Here is a 16,860-nt window from a genome sequence, read left to right as displayed (position 1 = left end):
TGGACCTGCGACCCGGTTCTGCTCACCAGCTGACGGTTTACGCGACCTGCGGTGGGTTTGACGTCACGCCTCTCCCGCGTGGACGTGGAGACACAGCAGGGGACACGTGTCCCCTGTGCTGGGCGACCAGCAGTCAGCTGATTCAGCCCCCCCCCCAGGATGTGCGGGCTCCTGCTCTCAGGCTGCTGTCCTGCAGGACGGGTCGTGGGGGGGGGGGGGGTTCTAGAAGGGATGTCCACGCCGTCCTCCTGACGCCGCTCCTCCTTCAAGAGGAGAAGGACGTGGACTGAAGCCGCTTCAGGTCCAGCGTCCAGCTCCTGACACGCTCCCCGTCTGTCCCCAGGCGAGTCGGGACGTCCTGTCGCAGAGCACGGCACCATGGCCCGGTTCCTGAGACACTTCACCGCCGTGGGCGATGAGCAGCCGGCCCAGGGGGAGGATGAAGAGCTGCACGAGGCCAGCGAGGAGCTGGACGCCGCCGCCGGCCTGTCCCCGTCCCCGTCCCCGTCCAGCCGGACCCTCAGAGAGGCGCTGCAGAGACTCTACAGCTGCGAGCGCTTCCAGGTAGGACCACCCACTCCACAGAACGCACCTGTTCACGTCTGGGGCGCTGCAGACGTGCCCTCGAGCAAGGAGTCGAACCCCCGCCTGCTCCGAGCGACAGGAAAACAGGAAGCAGGCATGAAGTGAACGCCGAGTGGCGTCCACACCCTGTCCCTCTGTCTCCTGCTTGAGTCGAAGAAGAACAACAAAGTGGATGAAGTTTATTTTTGATTTAGTCCTGATCTGGATCCTGAGGATCAGTGAAGTCTAGATTCTCTAGAATCAAAGTATTGATGATCCAGAGTGACACGATGATGGATGCTGATTGGATGAGACGATGTGGGAGGGGGGGTATTGATGAGGTCACTCGTGTTGCTGGTAGGAGCATGCTGCCTACATCTCCCAGCATGCAGCTTGGTCCCACGCTGAGCCTGAATGAAGCGGCTTCCTGTCTCTGCTTCCAGGTGCTGGTCGTGTGTCTCGTCGTCCTGGACGCCGTCTTCGTCCTGGCGGAGCTGCTTATAGACCTGTCCGTCATTAAGCTGGACCACGGACACGTAGCTCCAGAGGTGAGACCCCCCGACCCCCCCGACCCCAAACAGCCTCATCCCTCTTGTATCCGAGCTGAGAGCAGTATTCCTGGTACTCGTACTGCGTAGTGTCCCTCTGAGCTGTCCCCTCGGCCGTGTCTGCAGGTCTTTCACTACCTGAGCTTGGCTCTGGTCACCTTCTTCGTGGTGGAGCTGATTGGAAAGCTGTTTTCTTACCGCCTGGAGTTCTTCCAGCACAAGTTCGAGGTATTTGATGGTTTGGTGGTGATGGTGTCCTTCATACTGGACATCGTCTTCGTCTTCCACGAGGACGCCTTCGATGGGATTGGCCTCCTCATCCTGCTGCGTCTCTGGAGGGTCGCCAGAATCATCAATGGTCAGCACCAACTCCATTTCTGTCTTTAGCGTTCACATCTATTGATCATCATGGATCATTTCGTGATGAAACCAGAAACAATCTGGTTCTGACCCGATTGGAGAGAGACCAGAAAGCGAGGTCCAGCGGCACAGGGCTGTTGTAATGTGTCCAGGCTGAGGGGCTCAAGGGGCCGGGGGCCCGGGGGACCGGTGGCTCGGGGGCCCGGTGGCTCGGGGGACCGGGGGACCGGGGGCCCGGTGGCCCAGGGGGCCGGGGGCCGGGGGCCCGGTGGCCCAGGGGGCCGGTGGCCGGGGGCCCGGGGGACCGGGGGCCGGGGGACCGGGGGCCCGCCGCGCTGACTGTTTGATGGCGTTGCAGGTATCCTGGTGTCGGTGAAGACTCGGGCTCTACAGAAGATGCACAAGCTGAAGGACAGCTACGACCATCTGGTCCAGAGGGTGACGGAGCTCCAGGAGCGCAGCGATGCACTGGTGAGGCGTCCACACCACATTGGACACGAAGCGTCCACACTGATGCAAAGACAGCCACACACAGAGCACCTTTGTCTTCATCAATCTGATGATGCCAGGGGACAGTCTGTACATGCGGCTAGAAGCAGCGTCCAGAGGACAGTCTGTACATGCGGCGCGAAGCAGCGTCCAGGGGACAGTCTGTATATGCAGCTAGAAGCAGCGTCCAGGGGACAGTCTGGACATGCAGTTAGAAGCAGCGTCCAGGGGACAGTCTGTACATGCGGCTAGAAGCAGCGTCCAGGGGACAGTCTGGACATGCAGTTAGAAGCAGCGTCCAGGGGACAGTCTGTACATGCGGCTAGAAGCAGCGTCCAGGGGACAGTCTGGACATGCAGCTAGAAGCAGCGTCCAGGGGACAGTCTGTACAAGCGGCTAGAAGCAGCGTCCAGGGGACAGTCTGTACATGCGGCTAGAAGCAGCGTCCAGGGGACAGTCTGTACATGCAGCTAGAAGCAGCGTCCAGAGGACAGTCTGGACATGCAGCTAGAAGCAGCGTCCAGAGGACAGTCTGGACATGCAGCTAGAAGCAGCGTCCAGAGGACAGTCTGGACATGCAGCTAGAAGCAGCGTCCAGAGGACAGTCTGTACAAGCAGCTAGAAGCAGCGTCCAGAGGACAGTCTGGACATGCAGAAGTCCTCTAATGTTGCTGGCTAGTCTGATTCCTGCTTTGTCTGCTTCCCCCTGAAATCACTTGTCTTGTCTTCACTTGTCCCTGATTCCAGACGTTAGTTGTGTCTTCACTTGTCCCTGATTCCAGACGTTAGTTGTGTCTTCACTTGTCCCTGATTCCAGACATTAGTTGTGTCTTCACTTGTCCCTGATTCCAGACGTTAGTTGTGTCTTCACTTGTCTTTGTCCCTGATTCCAGACGTTAGTTGTGTCTTCACTTGTCTTTGTCCCTGATTCCAGACGTTAGTTGTGTCTTCACTTGTCTTTGTCCCTGATTCCAGACGTTAGTTGCGTCTTCACTTGTCCCTGATTCCAGACATTAGTTGTGTCTTCACTTGTCCCTGATTCCAGACGTTAGTTGTGTCTTCACTTGTCCTTGTCCCTGATTCCAGACGTTAGTTGTGTCTTCACTTGTCCCTGATTCCAGACGTTAGTTGTGTCTTCACTTGTCCTTGTCCCTGATTCCAGACGTTAGTTGTGTCTTCACTTGTCCCTGTCCCTGTTTCCAGACGTTAGTTGTGTCTTCACTTGTCCCTGTTTCCAGACGTTAGTTGTGTCTTCACTTGTCCCTGATTCCAGACGTTAGTTGTGTCTTCACTTGTCCCTGTTTCCAGACGTTAGTTGTGTCTTCACTTGTCCCTGATTCCAGACGTTAGTTGTGTCTTCACTTGTCCCTGATTCCAGACGTTAGTTGTGTCTTCACTTGTCCCTGATTCCAGACGTTAGTTGTGTCTTCACTTGTCCCTGATTCCAGACGTTAGTTGTGTCTTCACTTGTCCCTGTTTCCAGACGTTAGTTGTGTCTTCACTTGTCCCTGATTCCAGACATTAGTTGTGTCTTCACTTGTCCCTGATTCCAGACGTTAGTTGTGTCTTCACTTGTCTTTGTCCCTGATTCCAGACGTTAGTTGTGTCTTCACTTGTCTTTGTCCCTGATTCCAGACGTTAGTTGCGTCTTCACTTGTCCCTGATTCCAGACATTAGTTGTGTCTTCACTTGTCCCTGATTCCAGACGTTAGTTGTGTCTTCACTTGTCCTTGTCCCTGATTCCAGACGTTAGTTGTGTCTTCACTTGTCCCTGATTCCAGACGTTAGTTGTGTCTTCACTTGTCCTTGTCCCTGATTCCAGACGTTAGTTGTGTCTTCACTTGTCCCTGTCCCTGTTTCCAGACGTTAGTTGTGTCTTCACTTGTCCCTGTCCCTGTTTCCAGACGTTAGTTGTGTCTTCACTTGTCCCTGTTTCCAGACATTAGTTGTGTCTTCACTTGTCCTTGTCCCTGTTTCCAGACGTTAGTTGTGTCTTCACTTGTCCCTGTTTCCAGACGTTAGTTGCGTCTTCACTTGTCCCTGTTTCCAGACGTTAGTTGTGTCTTCACTTGTCCCTGTTTCCAGACGTTAGTTGTGTCTTCACTTGTCCCTGTTTCCAGACGTTAGTTGTGTCTTCACTTGTCCCTGTTTCCAGACGTTAGTTGTGTCTTCACTTGTCCCTGTTTCCAGACATTAGTTGTGTCTTCACTTGTCTTTGTCCCTGATTCCAGACGTTAGTTGTGTCTTCACTTGTCCTTGTCCCTGTTTCCAGACGTTAGTTGTGTCTTCACTTGTCCCTGATTCCAGACGTTAGTTGTGTCTTCACTTGTCCCTGTTTCCAGACGTTAGTTGTGTCTTCACTTGTCCTTGTCCCTGTTTCCAGACGTTAGTTGTGTCTTCAGGAAGTGCAGTTAGTGGACGTGTGGGCTGGACAGCGTAGCAGCGATGACACTGGAACCGTCCACTCGTCCTTTCCTGCACCCGTCATGAGGGTTTCTCCACAGGAGACACTTGAGTCCAGCAATACTCTAAAGTACCAAAGTACTTTACTGTACTGTAGCGGAGCTTTGATTTGTGTCTGTCCCTCTGTTGCAGGAACTCGAGAACCAGAAGCTTCGAGCCCTCCTGGAGAAACACGCCATCGCCTTGTAGCTCAGCCCGTCTTCTGGACAGCCCGTCTTCTGGACTGCTCGTCTTCTGGACTGCCCGTCTTCTGGACAGCCCGTCTTCTGGACTGCCCGTCTTCTGGACTGCTCGTCTTCTGGACTGCCTGTCTTCTGGACTGCCCGTCTTCTGGACCGCCCGTCTTCTGGACTGCCCGTCTTCTGGACAGCCCGTCTTCTGGACTGCCCGTCTTCTGGACTGCCCGTCTTCTGGACCGCCCGTCTTCTGGACCGCCCGTCTTCTGGACCGCCCGTCTTCTGGACCGCCCGTCTTCTGGACAGCCCGTCTTCTGGACTGCCCGTCTTCTGGACTGCCCGTCTTCTGGACCGCCCGTCTTCTGGACCGCCCGTCTTCTGGACCGCTCGTCTTCTGGACCGCCCGTCTTCTGGACCGCTCGTCTTCTGGACTGCCCGTCTTCTGGACAGCCCGTCTTCTGGACTGCCCGTCTTCTGGACAGCCTTCCTCTTCAGTCTAAACAAATACTGCGCTTTCTATTCCTGCTGCTCCGTTACAGAAGCTCGTAGAGAGATATCTGATATCAGATCCGCGTCTCTGATTGACAGATGTTCAGATGCTACTGAAGATGCTAGCAGCTAGCTCCACGAAGCTAAAGGGGGTAGCTTTCATTGGCTTGTAAATATTTGCGACATTTATGGAGATTGATCGCTGGTGTATGAAAGACCGTCTGCGGAAACATTTTGAAGTGCTTTTCTTTATTAAAACACATTTAACAAAATCCTGTGTACAGAATTATTACACAGTACTGCAGTAACGGGCTCGTGCACACGGTGCACGTTGTAACGGAGGCCACATAGCGGCGCGTTCAGAGCAGCGGCGAGAAGAAGCCGGAGGGGAGCTGGGCATCGATGGTGGGCGTGGCTCTGTAGGCAGGAGCAGCAGCAGCAGCGACCGCTACGAAGGACACGGAGCTGCTGATCGGGAGGACGCCGCCGCCGCCGCTCCGTGGCGGGGCCTGCGGAGGAACAGCAGGGTGAGACGACTTGATTTGGAACCCCGCAAGCAGCTGCAGCGTCTCTGACCGAGCCATGCTTACCAAACCTGGGGGGCCCGTTTCGATGACTTCCCTGACGCTCACAATCCTGGCTTGGGGATTCCCCAGGGATCCGTATCGAGTCCACTCGATTTCTAAATGAAGTGAAAGAGGGACGCTGCAGCTTCGGGCTCCCTGCAATCAGAAACAGACAGGATTGTGATTCGACGTTGAGTTGGGGCCGCTTTGAAGGGTGGGTGTGGCTCAGCGGCCCCCAGAGGTGCTGAGGCCACCGCTGCAGACCTGAAGAGTGAAGCTGCTAGCTAAGCACACGCGCGTTTGCTGCTGAAGCTACCAAACAACTCACCGGTATTGAACTAGAAAAGATGCTTCTTAATGATCAACTTTCTGATCTTGATATTGATTGATGACTCGCTTGGTAGCCATTTAGGAGATTTGAAGCTACTTTAATGGAGGAGCTGCTTTGGATGCGTGCCGCCTGTGACTTCCTCTAATTCTGCTGTTACAGCAAAGTGGAGCGGCTGAAATGGTCTCAGCGCCAAAACGGACATCAGATCCATTCCTCCACTCGAAATGTGTTTGAGCGTCCTCAGCCGGCGAGGCCAGCAGCAGACGTTCCACCAGTGGACTAGCAATACTCACTAGTAATACTCACTAGCAATCCTCACTAGCAATACTCACTAGTAATACTCACTAGCAATCCTCACTAGTAATACTCACTAGCAATCCTCACTAGCAATCCTCACTAGTAATATTCACTAGTAATACTAAACTAGTAATCCTCACAAGTAATCCTCACTAGTAATCCTTACTAGTAATACTAAACTAGTAATACTCACTAGCAATACTCACTAGTAATACTCACTAGCAATACTCACTAGTAATACTCACTGGCAATACTCACTAGCAATACTCACTAGAAATCCTCACTAGTAATACTCACTAGTAATACTAAACTAGTAATCCTCACAAGTAATCCTCACTAGTAATCTTCACTAGTAATACTCACTAGTAATACTCACTAGCAATCGTCACTAGTAATACTCACTAGTAATACTCACTAGCAATCCTCACTAGTAATACTCACTAGTAATACTAAACTAGTAATCCTCACAAGTAATCCTCACTAGTAATCTTCACTAGTAATACTCACTAGTAATCCTCACTAGTAATACTCACTAGTAATACTAAACTAGTAATACTCACTAGTAATACTCACTAGTAATCCTCACTAGTAATACTAAACTAGTAATACTCACTAGTAATACTAAACTAGTAATCCTCACTAGTAATACTCACTAGTAATACTAAACTAGTCATCCTCACTAGTAATACTCACTAGTAATACTAAACTAGTAATCCTCACTAGTAATACTCACTAGTAATCCTCACTAGTAATACTAAACTAGTAATACTCACTAGTAATACTCACTAGTAATACTAAACTAGTAATCCTCACAAGTAATCCTCACTAGTAATACTAAACTAGTAATACTCACTAGCAATACTCACTAGTAATACTCACTAGCAATACTCACTAGTAATACTCACTGGCAATACTCACTAGCAATACTCACTAGAAATCCTCACTAGTAATACTCACTAGTAATACTAAACTAGTAATCCTCACACAAGTAATCCTCACTAGTAATCTTCACTAGTAATACTCACTAGTAATCCTCACTAGTAATACTCACTAGCAATCGTCACTAGTAATACTCACTAGTAATACTCACTAGCAATCCTCACTAGTAATACTCACTAGTAATACTAAACTAGTAATCCTCACAAGTAATCCTCACTAGTAATCTTCACTAGTAATACTCACTAGTAATCCTCACTAGTAATACTCACTAGTAATACTAAACTAGTAATACTCACTAGTAATACTCACTAGTAATCCTCACTAGTAATACTAAACTAGTAATACTCACTAGTAATACTCACTAGTAATACTAAACTAGTAATCCTCACTAGTAATACTCACTAGTAATACTCACTAGTAATACTCACTAGTAATACTAAACTAGTAATCCTCACTAGTAATACTCACTAGTAATACTCACTAGTAATACTAAACTAGTAATCCTCACTAGTAATCCTCACTAGTAATACTCACTAGTAATCCTCACTAGTAATCCTCACTAATAATACTAAACTAGTAATCCTCACTAGTAATACTCACTAGTAATCCTAAACTAGTAATCCTCACTAGTAATCCTCACTATTAATACTCACTAGTAATACTCACTAGTAATACTCACTAGTAATACTAAACTAGTAATCCTCACTAGTAATACTCACTAGTAATACTCACTAGTAATACTCACTAGTAATACTAAACTAGTAATACTCACTAGTAATACTAAACTAGTAATCCTCACTAGTAATACTAAACTAGTAATCCTCACTAGTAATACTCACTAGTAATCCTAAACTAGTAATCCTCACTATTAATACTCACTAGTAATCCTCACTATTAATACTCACTAGTAATCCTCACTAGTAATCCTCACTATTAATACTCACTAGTAATCCTCACTAGTAATCCTCACTATTAATACTCACTAGTAATACCCAGTGTCTCATAAACGTCACACCCTTTAGTTCAGGCAGGAGAACCTTTAGAGGACATCCTGGATGTCCTTTAAATTCAACCCATTCCCTTTGTCTTCTTGTTTCAGTCGACTCGTGTCTGACTGCTCACCCCGGCATCAAAGCCTCTCTGGATCGGCACCCAGTCCAGCGGATGTTCTAATGGAGAATTTCCAAATGAGGCCACGTACTGGGGATAGCTGTCCCCCCGTAGAACATCCAGAAGTGACTGGAGTACCAGGGAGCAGTTAGAAGCATCCTTCAGTCTGCAGGGAAAAGACAAGTCACACACAGACACGGAAACGCTGACTCTGAATCAGTCGCTGAGTTACAGGATGTCCTGCCTTAACGTGCAGCCGGACACAAAGTCCAGACCGAACAGGATAGGGGAGCGCTGATGTGGTCCCTGCAGACAATCCTGGTCCCCGGTGCTGTGGAGAAGAGACAGGGTGTCTCTGGGGTCGATGCTTTGAACAATGCCAGTGAAACCACCTGTTAAGGACAGATACTGCAGGACATTCGTCTCATCTCCTAACCGCTGCTGCTCTTCTACCTATCAATCAGACTGAGCGAGGTCCAGGGTGAAGGATATGCCGCTGTCCTTGTCCCGGACACAAGAGGCAGTCCAACGATGTAGCCTGGGTTCCCACTGTAGTGAGCAGTCGCCTGATCCGTGTCTTCCTGAGGAAGACAGCAGTATAGCACGCGTTGTTGTGACATAAAGTTTCACTCATCAGCGCCAGCGAACGGTTTCCAGCCTTGAACCAGGCAGGCTAGAAACCCTCTGGAACAACCTCGCAGACTTGTGTTGTACCATGCGTTTTTCTGTTTGCTGTTTCAGCTGGGATGGCTCAGCATCGCATTGTGAGTCCCTCTCTGTTCTCACCCATATCTATACTGGCATGAGAGGAGACTTCCTCCTAGTATACAAAATGAAATACAGTAGTCCCTCATTTTCTGCGGGGGTTACGTTCCAAAAACAAAAAATGAAATCCGCAATGTAGTGATCTTTATTTTCAATTATTATACATGTACATAAATGTTTTAAGGCTGTAAAACCCCTCACCACACACTTTATACACGTTTAACAGGCATTAATCTAAATAGATTGTTTCAGTATTATAGAATGAAACCAAAGATCAAAACCTTTTCAGAACTAAACATTAGTTTGAGGAATATAAATATATAGTACGTACAGTAAACGTTTTCCTGTTAATAATGTTAAGGCGTGCAGGTCGAGGAAAGAGCCGCTTGGAGTGCAGAAGAACAAATATTCTACTCGTGCTGTCTTTAGCCTCTCATGCTGCTTTATTGGATAGCTTAGCACAGCGGAACGGCAGCGGCTACATGTATCAACAGGAAGAAACAAAACCCAAAAGGGACGCGACGTTTATGCTCCTACAAAATAAAAGCCTCTTTTTACAGAGAATAAGAGCGCTATTAAACAAACGCTTAACAAATAAACATGATAGCTTTTAGAAATAACGAATTTAATTTTAATGATCAACCTACGAGGTTGAACACATGAGAAGTTATTAATAGCAACTCGTGGTATTTCACAGTTCCTCCGACCGCGCCCCTTCGTCTTGCGCCGTTTCAAGGCGAGTTCAAGTGCAAAAAAGAAAATCTGAAAAATTGCATTAAAACTCCGCGAAGCAGCGAAGTCGCAGAAGATGAACCGCATTATATCGCGGGACTACTGTATACTAAGCAGTAACACTAGAACTGTCTATTGTTTCAGGCTGATGAACTACTCCATCCATCCATCGATTATCCGGGGACTCTCGAAGTATTCTTCCCATCGGCCAACAATACCTCCAGTTGAGTTCAGCAGCTCCCTGCCTCCACTGTATAGTGTTGGCGGTGCAACGCCTTTCCCCGCCTGAGGCGCCGGACAGTTTACCAGAGTTCTTTCGAGGCCCACCTATAGTCCGCCTCCATGGCCCCTCTGAACTCCTCCCAGGCCCGAGTTTTTGCCTCCATAACCACTCGGGCCGCCGATACTCTTGGTCCGCCAGTGTTTATGACTTCCTGTAATTCTGCTGTTACAGCAAAGTGAAGCCTCCGGAGTCCCACGAGTCAACGAGACTCGATAAGACTGCTTTTTCAGCTCGACGGCATCCCTTACTTCCGGACTCCACCACCGGGTGTGGGGGTTGCCGCTGCGCCTGGCACCAGAGACTCTAACCTCAGCCCTGAACAGGTGCTTTGACAAGGGAGGTGGAGAACATGATCCATTCTGACTCAATGTCCACAGACTCCTCCGGGATCTGGGAGAAGTTTTTCCAGAGGCGTGTTGAAAACTGCGCTGATAGAGGGCTCTGGCTAGACGTTCCCAGCAGACCCTTAAAATACATTTGGGCCTGTCGAGTCTGTCCGGCCCCCTACCCTGGCAGCGGATCCAACTCACCACCAGATAGTGATCAGTTAACAGCTCTGCTCCTCTCTTCACCCGAGTGTCCAAGACACGTCGGATGACATGACAATAAAGTTGATCATCGACCACTAGCCTACGGTTGTCCTGGTGCCACGTGCAGTTATGGACGTCCCTGTGACTAGCACACAAGTCCAACAACAGAACACCACTCGCGCTCAGACTGGGGAAGCCGTTGACCCCAATCATCCCCCTCCAAGTCTCAGTGTCACTGCCCATGTGAGCGTCAAAATCCCCCAGAAAAACAATGGAGTCTCCAGTCGGAACACGATCTAGTACTCCTTCCAAAGACTCCAAGACGGTCGGGTACTCTGCACTGCCATTTTGCCCGTAGGCCGAAAGAACAGTGAGACACCTGTCCCAGACCCGAAGGCACAGGGAAGCAACCCTCTCGTTCACTTGGTTAAAGTCCAACACATCAGCCCACCGCCTCTCACAATGGTCGACCCTCTGGTGGGTTCCAGAGCCCAAGCTGTGGGTGGAGGTGAGTCCAACTATATCTAGACCTCCCTCACAAGTCACAGTCTAGTATCAATAAGACTACACTGGAAAGAGGGATTTACATTTTTTTTATGTGATTCAAAACACATCCTCCAATAGAGCATCTATTTTTTTCCAATGCTAAATGATGCAAAATATCCAGAAACCAAGATTTAAATGTCTGGGGCTGTTTTTCTTTCAATTTAAGGAGTATTAGTATACGAGTTAGTAAAGTAGTAGAGTAGTAAAGGCTAGCAGCTTGTTTAACTGACTGACTTTGCTCCTCCTGCACTCTTTCATTGTCTCTGTTTTTGTCTCTCCCTACCTCTGTCCTCCTGCACTCTTTCATTGTCTCTCTGTTTTTGTCTCTCCCTACCTCTGTCCTCCTGCACTCTTTCATTGTCTCTCCCTACCTCTGTCCTCGGCTCTTTGTCTTTCTATCTGGGTTTTTTTGTTGTTGATTTTTTTCTCTATGACTGATTATTTTCTCCGTCTCCCTTTCTGTCTTTATTTCTCCATCTGCCGCGGTCCAAAGGTGATGAACAGTAACGGAGAGAAGTGGCTTTTGGAGGCACTACCTGGACAAAGGTGATGTGAAACTCCTGCTGCAGGGGCAGCGCCGACTGACGGACAAATCCAAGCAGCAGAGACACGGAAGCGTTCAGGATCTCACCCGATGGGCTGTATTTAACCACGTAGCCCACCTGAGGACACAAAACGCGCCGTCAACATTCCCCAGTGGCGTCTTGGTTTGCATATCAGCTATGTAATCTGCTGGACTCACCTTCAGCACGGCGTTAGCACAAAGACCCGGGCCCAGGAGAACGGCGTGGAGGTGGTCTTCACCTGGGACCTGAAGCTCCGTCTGAGTTCCTTCTACAGACTGCAGGACGACTGAAGACACCTCCACAGGAACCAACTCCAGCAACATCAGAAAACCAACATTAACCAACGTTCTGAAATCTCAATGAGGGCTGTCAAAAGATTAATCAGGACTTTCAATGGACTAACTCATGATTAATCACTATTTGCTACACTAACTACACCTGAATCCTGCCCATTGTCTGGCGAGATGTGGTGGTGGAAACCGGCCTTGTCCCACAGAACAACGTGTCCCTGTAAACTGTAAAGGAGGGGGTGTGGGTGAGGACGCCGTTGTCTGACGGCTGCACACATTGTAATAGTCCCCCCGCGTTGGCCTGGGACATCAGCGGGGGGACTGTCCACGTTACCCATTCTGTGCTGCTCGTTCCCAAATGCTTGCTAGTTGAGGGTTTCTTGGATTCATCCCTGAGTGGCTGTCATTGGTTACAGCTAATAGTTCACTCCTCCTGAGTGGAAGCTGAAGTTCACGTATGACAGCCACTGATGCAGGTCCAAAGCGTTTGCCGTTCGCTCACAGGGAGGAGGAAGTGCTGCTAAAGACTAAATGAACTAATAGTTCTGAGAATGCTCATTCTGATCTGAGAAAAGCACCAAAGCGACTGAGAACAACTGTAATGTGTCCCAGGAAAGGAAGCTCGGGGTCCTTTGCTGGAGCTGGACCCCCGCAACCCGCCCCCGGATAAGGATGAGGATGAGCTCAAATGTCCTCTTTCTCAACATGTAGTCCAGACAGTCATGATCCCCAGAGGATAACAACAGAGGACACTGAGGCCAGGCATGGGACCGCCAGAGGACACTGAGGGCAGGCATGGGACCGCCAGAGGACACTGAGGGCAGGCATGGAACCGCCAGAGGACACTGAGGGCAGGCATGGGACCGCCTGAGGACACTGAGGGCAGGCATGGGACCGCCGTTCTACCCGAGTGTCCTCTCACAGAGCTGCTATTAGGCTCACCCATGAGTTCATTTTACCAACGCTACAGGGACATGCTGTCACTGTGGGGACATCAGCAGAGACTGTCCTGTCATCAATGGTGGATTCCCCACCCGTCCCAGATGTCTGTCTCCCGTCGGACGTAAAGTGAGAATAATATCTGATGCTGCCAGTGTGGCTTCATTCGTTAGCAGAGTGACGCCATCGCTCATCACTTCCTTATTCCTGGACACACTTCCTGTGTCTCGTCTTCCTGTGGCTGCGTTGCGGCACCACCTGTCTGTGGGTCAGTGTCTTGCTGCACTTCCTCTCGGGGTGAGGGCCGTGATGTAAGGCGCTCCAGGGACACTGAGCATGGAGGTCATTATGGGATGTGTAGGCGCTCACAAATGATGAGGAAGACACCACAGTGTCTGCCTGTCTCTCTGTCTGCCTGCCTCTCTGTCTGCCTGCCTCTCTGTCTGTCTCTCTGTCTGTCTCTCTGTCTGTCTCTCTGTCTGTCTGTCTCTCTGTCTGCCTGCCTCTCTGTCTGTCTCTCTGTCTGTCTCTCTGTCTGTCTCTCTGTCTGTCTGTCTCTCTGTCTGCCTGCCTCTCTGTCTGTCTGTCTGTCTGTCTGCCTGCCTGTCTGTCTGTCTGCCTGCCTGTCTCTCTGTCTGTCTCTCTGTCTGTCTGTCTGTCTGCCTGTCTGTCTGTCTGCCTGTCTGTCTGTCTGTCTTTTACGAAGTCTAAAATGATATTGCATTGTAATGAGACGAGCTACATCAATGTGGTTTTTTTATTGACTAACCGAACTGTTAGTTCTGAATAGTTCTGATCCAGTTTGACAGCCCATCATTGAATTCACTCGTTTTCCGTCCAGAATAGGAGACATTCAGAAAACAAAGACAACGAAGGACATTCTCATCCACAGGCCAGAAACACTGAAGAGTCTCTAAACCTGGTCCCTGATTCAGTGAAGTTCAGGGTTCAGGGTTCAGGGTTCGAGGAGGAGACGAACTTACTGCTGCGTCTGCGTTCCGTCCCTGTCGGGGGGGGGGGGGTGTTTGCTTTAGCTCATTTACTGTTCGTAGCATTTCATTAGCTCTTCACGCTACATTGTTCTCGCTCGGTGCAGGACTCACCGCTCGCAGCTGGACGCGGGCGTAGCTGTCCACGCTGAGGGCGGGCACGCCGCCGCAGTCCCGGTCCAGGACCACACGACGGGAACACCGACTGCTCTGGTCCCGCAGGAACGCTGCCGAGACCAACGGGGAAGGACTCGTCATCCATTGCAGTCCACCAGCAGTGACACTCTGGACGACGGCGGCTACCTGCAGGACTGCTGTCCACACAGTCAGCAGTGACACCAGGAGCCGGCAGCCTCAGCAGCCCGGGCTGTCCAGGCCGTCCAGGCTGTCCACGCTGTCCAGGCTGTCCAGGCTGTCCAGGCTGTCCACGCTGTCCAGGCCGTCCAGGCCGTCCAGGCTGTCCAGGCGCTCCTGCTGTCACCATCACATCGCCGTACTGTAAACAACAAACGGTGACCGCTGGGCTTCATCTAAGCAAACAGGAAGTCCATCAGAACCAGGTCCAACCTGGTATCCAGGTCCAGCCCGGGGACCTGCAGCCGATGTCTGTCCCCTGATCTCTGAGCTGCTGAAACGTTCAAACAGGCTGTCAAAGGTGCGGTCGGTTGGGAGTGCGGGGGCGGGATGAGCAAACCCATCGATTCCTGGGCAGAGAGGAAGAGTCAGCAGAAAGTAGCAAGACGTGGCTAGCTACGATGTGCCGCTAAAGGGGGACAGGCCTGTCCCACAACGCCGGCAGGGACTCACGGTTCTGTGACTGAACGCAGAAGACATCATCATTAGTCTCCTTCTGGACGGACGTCTTCAGCTCTGAGTAACCGTCTGCTGCGCTCACCAAAGAGTAGGACGCCGTCTTCTGGCTGCACAGCCGCTGATGTCCCCTGAAGACAGAGAGGACGAAGCCTCTTCATCACCGAAACGGAGGAAGCTGAACCCCCCATTGTCGGAGTCTTCATCAGAGAGAACGAAGCGTGGATCAGGTCCCCTTTCATCTCCAGAAACGTGGCGTGCAGAAGAAAAAAAGAGCGACAGGAAGCTGCACAGAGAGCGCCAGGAAGCTGCACAGAGAGCGACAGGAAGTTGCACAGAGAGCGCCAGGAAGCTGCACAGAGAGCGACAGGAAGTTGCACAGAGAGTGACAGGAAGCTGCACAGAGAGCGACAGGAAGCTGCAAAGAGAGCGACAGGAAGCTGCACAGAGAGCGACAGGAAGCTGCACAGAGAGCCACAGGAAGCTGCACAGAGAGCGACAGGAAGCTGCACAGAGAGCGACAGGAAGCTGCAAAGAGAGCGACAGGAAGCTGCACAGAGAGCGACAGGAAGCTGCACAGAGAGCCACAGGAAGCTGCACAGAGAGCGACAGGAAGCTGCACAGAGAACGACAGGAAGCTGCAAAGAGAGCGACAGGAAGCTGCACAGAGAGCGACAGGAAGCTGCAAAGAGAGCGACAGGAAGGTGCACAGAGAGCGACAGGAAGCTGCAAAGAGAGCGACAGGAAGCTGCACAGAGAGTGACCGGAAGTTGCACAGAGACCCACAGGAAGCTGCACAGAGACCCACAGGAAGCTGCACAGAGAGCGACAGGAAGTTGCACAGAAAGCGCCAGGAAGCTGCACAGAGAGCGCCAGGAAGCTGCACAGAGAGCGACAGGAAGCTGCACAGAGAGCGCCAGGAAGCTGCACAGAGAGCGACAGGAAGTTGCACAGAGAGTGACAGGAAGCTGCACAGAGAGCGACAGGAAGCTGCAAAGAGAGCGACAGGAAGCTGCACAGAGAGCGACAGGAAGTTGCACAGAGAGTGACCGGAAGCTGCAAAGAGAGCGACAGGAAGTTGCACAGAGAGCAACAGGAAGCTGCAAAGAGAGCGACAGGAACTTGCACAGAGAGCGACAGGAAGCTGCACAGAGAGCCACAGGAAGCTGCACAGAGAGCGACAGGAAGCTGCACAGAGAGCGACAGGAAGCTGCAAAGAGAGCGACAGGAAGCTGCACAGAGAGCCACAGGAAGCTGCACAGAGAGCGACAGGAAGTTGCACAGAGAGCGACAGGAAGCTGCACAGAGAGTGACAGGAAGCTGCACAGAGAGCGACAGGAAGCTCCACAGAGAGCAACAGGAAGTTGCACAGAGAGCGCCAGGAAGTTGCACAGAGAGCGCCAGGAAGCTGCACAGAGAGCGACAGGAAGCTGCACAGAGAGCGACAGGAAGCTGCACAGAGAGCGACAGGAAGTTGCACAGAGAGTGACAGGAAGCTGCACAGAGAGCGACAGGAAGCTGCACAGAGAGCGCCAGGAAGCTGCACAGAGAGCGCCAGGAAGCTGCACAGAGAGCGACAGGAAGCTGCACAGAGAGCGCCAGGAAGCTGCACAGAGAGCGACAGGAAGTTGCACAGAGAGTGACAGGAAGCTGCACAGAGAGCCACAGGAAGCTGCACAGAGAGCGACAGGAAGTTGCACAGAGAGCGACAGGAAGCTGCACAGAGAGTGACAGGAAGCTGCACAGAGAGCGACAGGAAGCTCCACAGAGAGCAACAGGAAGTTGCACAGAGAGCGCCAGGAAGTTGCACAGAGAGCGCCAGGAAGCTGCACAGAGAGCGACAGGAAGCTGCACAGAGAGTGACAGGAAGTTGCACAGAGAGCGCCAGGAAGTTGCCCAGAGAGCGCCAGGAAGTTGCACAGAGAGCGCCAGGAAGCTGCACAGAGAGCGACAGGAAGCTGCACAGAGACCCACAGGAAGCTGCACAGAGAGTGACAGGAAGTTGCACAGAGAGCGACAGGAAGCTGCAAAGAGAGCCACAGAGAGCGACAGGAAGCTGCACAGAGAGCCACAGGAAG

The 16,860-nt window shown here is 51.0% G+C and overlaps 2 protein-coding genes across 2 annotated transcripts in view; one reads left to right on the top strand and one right to left on the bottom strand.

Moving 5' to 3' along the window:
* Positions 1-378: 378 nt before the first annotated feature.
* hvcn1 (hydrogen voltage-gated channel 1) lies at positions 379-5,100 on the top strand. Its single transcript, XM_068740120.1, has 6 exons — positions 379-564; positions 1,008-1,112; positions 1,239-1,470; positions 1,831-1,943; positions 4,557-4,609; positions 4,683-5,100. Exons 1-6 carry the CDS (start codon positions 379-381, stop codon positions 5,098-5,100), a joined length of 1,107 nt encoding a protein of 368 aa, XP_068596221.1.
* Positions 5,101-5,334: 234 nt separating this feature from the next.
* Positions 5,335-16,860, bottom strand: part of LOC137894670 (tectonic-1-like) — a 30,219-nt gene continuing 18,693 nt past the window's right edge. Inside the window, exons 4-16 of the mRNA XM_068740119.1 lie at positions 14,780-14,913; positions 14,540-14,676; positions 14,448-14,468; positions 14,276-14,357; positions 14,087-14,199; positions 13,967-13,987; positions 11,931-12,065; positions 11,725-11,850; positions 8,825-8,913; positions 8,577-8,714; positions 8,345-8,498; positions 5,680-5,811; positions 5,335-5,598 (exon numbers count right to left, since the gene is read on the bottom strand). Of these exons, the coding sequence (XP_068596220.1) occupies positions 5,449-5,598; positions 5,680-5,811; positions 8,345-8,498; positions 8,577-8,714; positions 8,825-8,913; positions 11,725-11,850; positions 11,931-12,065; positions 13,967-13,987; positions 14,087-14,199; positions 14,276-14,357; positions 14,448-14,468; positions 14,540-14,676; positions 14,780-14,913 (1,432 nt within the window). The 3' untranslated portion in view covers positions 5,335-5,448. The remainder of the gene's footprint in view (positions 5,599-5,679; positions 5,812-8,344; positions 8,499-8,576; positions 8,715-8,824; positions 8,914-11,724; positions 11,851-11,930; positions 12,066-13,966; positions 13,988-14,086; positions 14,200-14,275; positions 14,358-14,447; positions 14,469-14,539; positions 14,677-14,779; positions 14,914-16,860) is intronic.

This window comes from Brachionichthys hirsutus, chromosome 6, assembly GCF_040956055.1.
Source record: "Brachionichthys hirsutus isolate HB-005 chromosome 6, CSIRO-AGI_Bhir_v1, whole genome shotgun sequence".
Classification (NCBI taxonomy): Eukaryota; Metazoa; Chordata; class Actinopteri; order Lophiiformes; family Brachionichthyidae; genus Brachionichthys; species Brachionichthys hirsutus.
Note: the sequence above shows the minus strand (reverse complement) of the source record. Positions and strands in the feature narration are given on the sequence as shown.